This window comes from Austrofundulus limnaeus, unplaced genomic scaffold, assembly GCF_001266775.1.
Source record: "Austrofundulus limnaeus strain Quisiro unplaced genomic scaffold, Austrofundulus_limnaeus-1.0 Scaffold1149, whole genome shotgun sequence".
Lineage (NCBI taxonomy): Eukaryota > Metazoa > Chordata > Actinopteri > Cyprinodontiformes > Rivulidae > Austrofundulus > Austrofundulus limnaeus.
In genome coordinates this window covers 70,255-72,414 of record NW_013953551.1, presented here as the reverse complement: position 1 = coordinate 72,414, position 2,160 = coordinate 70,255, and the positions used below count along the sequence as shown (strand labels likewise).

Below are 2,160 nucleotides of genomic sequence, written 5' to 3'. Positions count from 1 at the left end.
AAGGAAGTAATCTGCTTTTCCCCAACAAGATGGCCCAAATCTCATGTGAAGTCTCTGACTTTTGTGTTTGCGCCTCCTGGTGGACTATGTGTAAAATGCCAGAATTCATATGATGCTGCTACAGCTGATATATATTTGTTGTCAAAATACCTTTTAGTACATATGTTATTAAAATAAAATGAATAGTCCAATGATCATTTTACTGATATGTATAAAGACTGCAAAGGCTGAAAAATCTTGAAGTCTGTATGAAATTGGATGTAGTTTGAGGATTATTTTTTTATGCTTTTTAAGCTCAAAGAAGGGGGGGTCGTATTATACATGAGATCGTATTATACACGAATAAATACGGTATTTCTTACATAAACACTGTAGAAACATCCAATTTTACAAATATTTGTCTGCTGCTCAGGGTTCAAGAATTTTTAAGTCCAAAACGTTTTCACACAGCGACTGTGAGTGATATATGCAGGTGACTGGTTAGCTTGGTGACCTTAATGCACCACTGGCAGCAGCCTTAGCAGCTTTCCTGATTTGCGTCTATTTTACGGTTCTTACATTAAAACATTGTCATTTCTTTAGCTCAGATCATTACAAACTCATGTTGGAGTTTTCCAGCCGATGAAACTGTCTGTGTTCCTCTCTTCTCCAGGTGTTCTTCGCGTCGGTGCGTTCAGGAGGCAGCAGCCAAGTCTTCTTCATGACGCTCAACAGAAACTCCATGATGAACTGGTGACGTGTCTCCTCGTCCCGCCTGCCTCACTCTTCTAACAGTCAGAAGACCTTCCGTTGGCCCACCGAACGTCAAACAAAATGGACACGACCGACCGAGAGACTAATACAGAGTAGAAGAAGATTCTAGATTAGGCCGGGTAATGCATAGGCCGTCGGATGACTGGCGCTGACGTTCCAGATACTCTCTTCTTCCATCGTGGTGTGGAACACTTCCTGTTCTGTAGCTTCGTGTTGTTCCAGTTCTCCTTCTCATGTGTGGGAACTGGAGAAGCAGCACTTTTGGAGTGTTCTGGACATTTAAACCTACTAAACAGCAAGATCTGAATCTGCTGCTCTGCTTCTCCACATCTCCTCCTCGCACCGACTAAACTCAACAGAGATGCTCTCTTCTGTCCAGTGGAACAGTATGCAAACCTTCGTCCCTTTAAACAAAAACAAATAAAAAATCACTGTTCCGTCATGTATTTGTTCTTAAGCTGGAAACATACTCGCTCTGACGCCGACGGGTCGACGTGCGGTCACGTGGTTGTTAGGCAGTCGTTTTTGCACAGACCTTTCACAGTCCCTACGACACCCTGCGCCGAGCTTGGGGAAACCCCCCCTCCTGCTGAAACATACGTCACTGTATGGAATTTCTCCCCGCAACAGCAATGCAGCAAAAAAGTCACTCACCCGACGGATTTATCCACATCTGTCCTGTTTAAAAAACTCCACAGTTTTTATCAGTCAGATTCCTCCGTGCACAAAGTCTGTTTATCTCCATTCATGAGTTTTTCACGGTTTGACCATCTTTATAAAACTCTGCTTCCTGGTCGGCTCGGGGAGCGAGTCGTTTTTTAAAAATTTTTTAACCGAGTGGTTGAAGTAAATGCAGCGCATAGTGCTGTCAGCACAAACACGCATGAGTTTTTCTCGGTTTGTCTATCTTTAAAACTGCTTAAAACAGTCTGCTCTAGTCAGAAGCGAGTTTTTGTTTTTTCCTTCTGTGGTGTCCATCCGAGCACTTTTAGTTCAGACCAATCACACATTACCGTCGACAAGGGAGAGGGGTCAAAAAGTTTTGCCAGGGGGTTGTGCCAAAAGGGGCTGTCGACACGACGCTGCGAAGCCCGGTGACGTAATTTTCGTCATTAAACTGCGACAACCCGTGCCGACGTCGGCAGTTCGGAGCGAGTATGTTTCCAGCTTCATTTTACCTCTTTGTAACTCCTCCTTCATCTTCATCATGATCCCTCTTTAAACTCTGAAGGTGCTGCATCAGTTTTACTGTAATCCTGAACAACCAGAGCGTGGTTCTGTTCACATCTGCTCAGTTCTCCTGCTCCCGCACAACAGCTTGGAGTCGGTCCGTCTTTAAACATACAGCACATTTATGTCTCTGAGAAGGTGTGTGTGTGTGTGTGTGTGTGTGTGTGTGTGTGTGTG

General features: G+C 44.3%; 1 protein-coding gene across 2 annotated transcripts in view; it reads left to right on the top strand.

The window, feature by feature from the left end:
- LOC106534353 (TRAF2 and NCK-interacting protein kinase) overlaps positions 1-1,492 on the top strand; it is a gene marked incomplete at its 5' end in the record, with an annotated part of 20,140 nt that extends 18,648 nt beyond the window's left edge. For both annotated transcript variants that reach the window (XM_014030963.1, XM_014030962.1), the window contains 1 exon segment: positions 653-1,492. In XM_014030963.1, coding sequence (XP_013886417.1) covers positions 653-736 — 84 coding nt within the window.
- Positions 1,493-2,160: the final 668 nt, after the last annotated feature.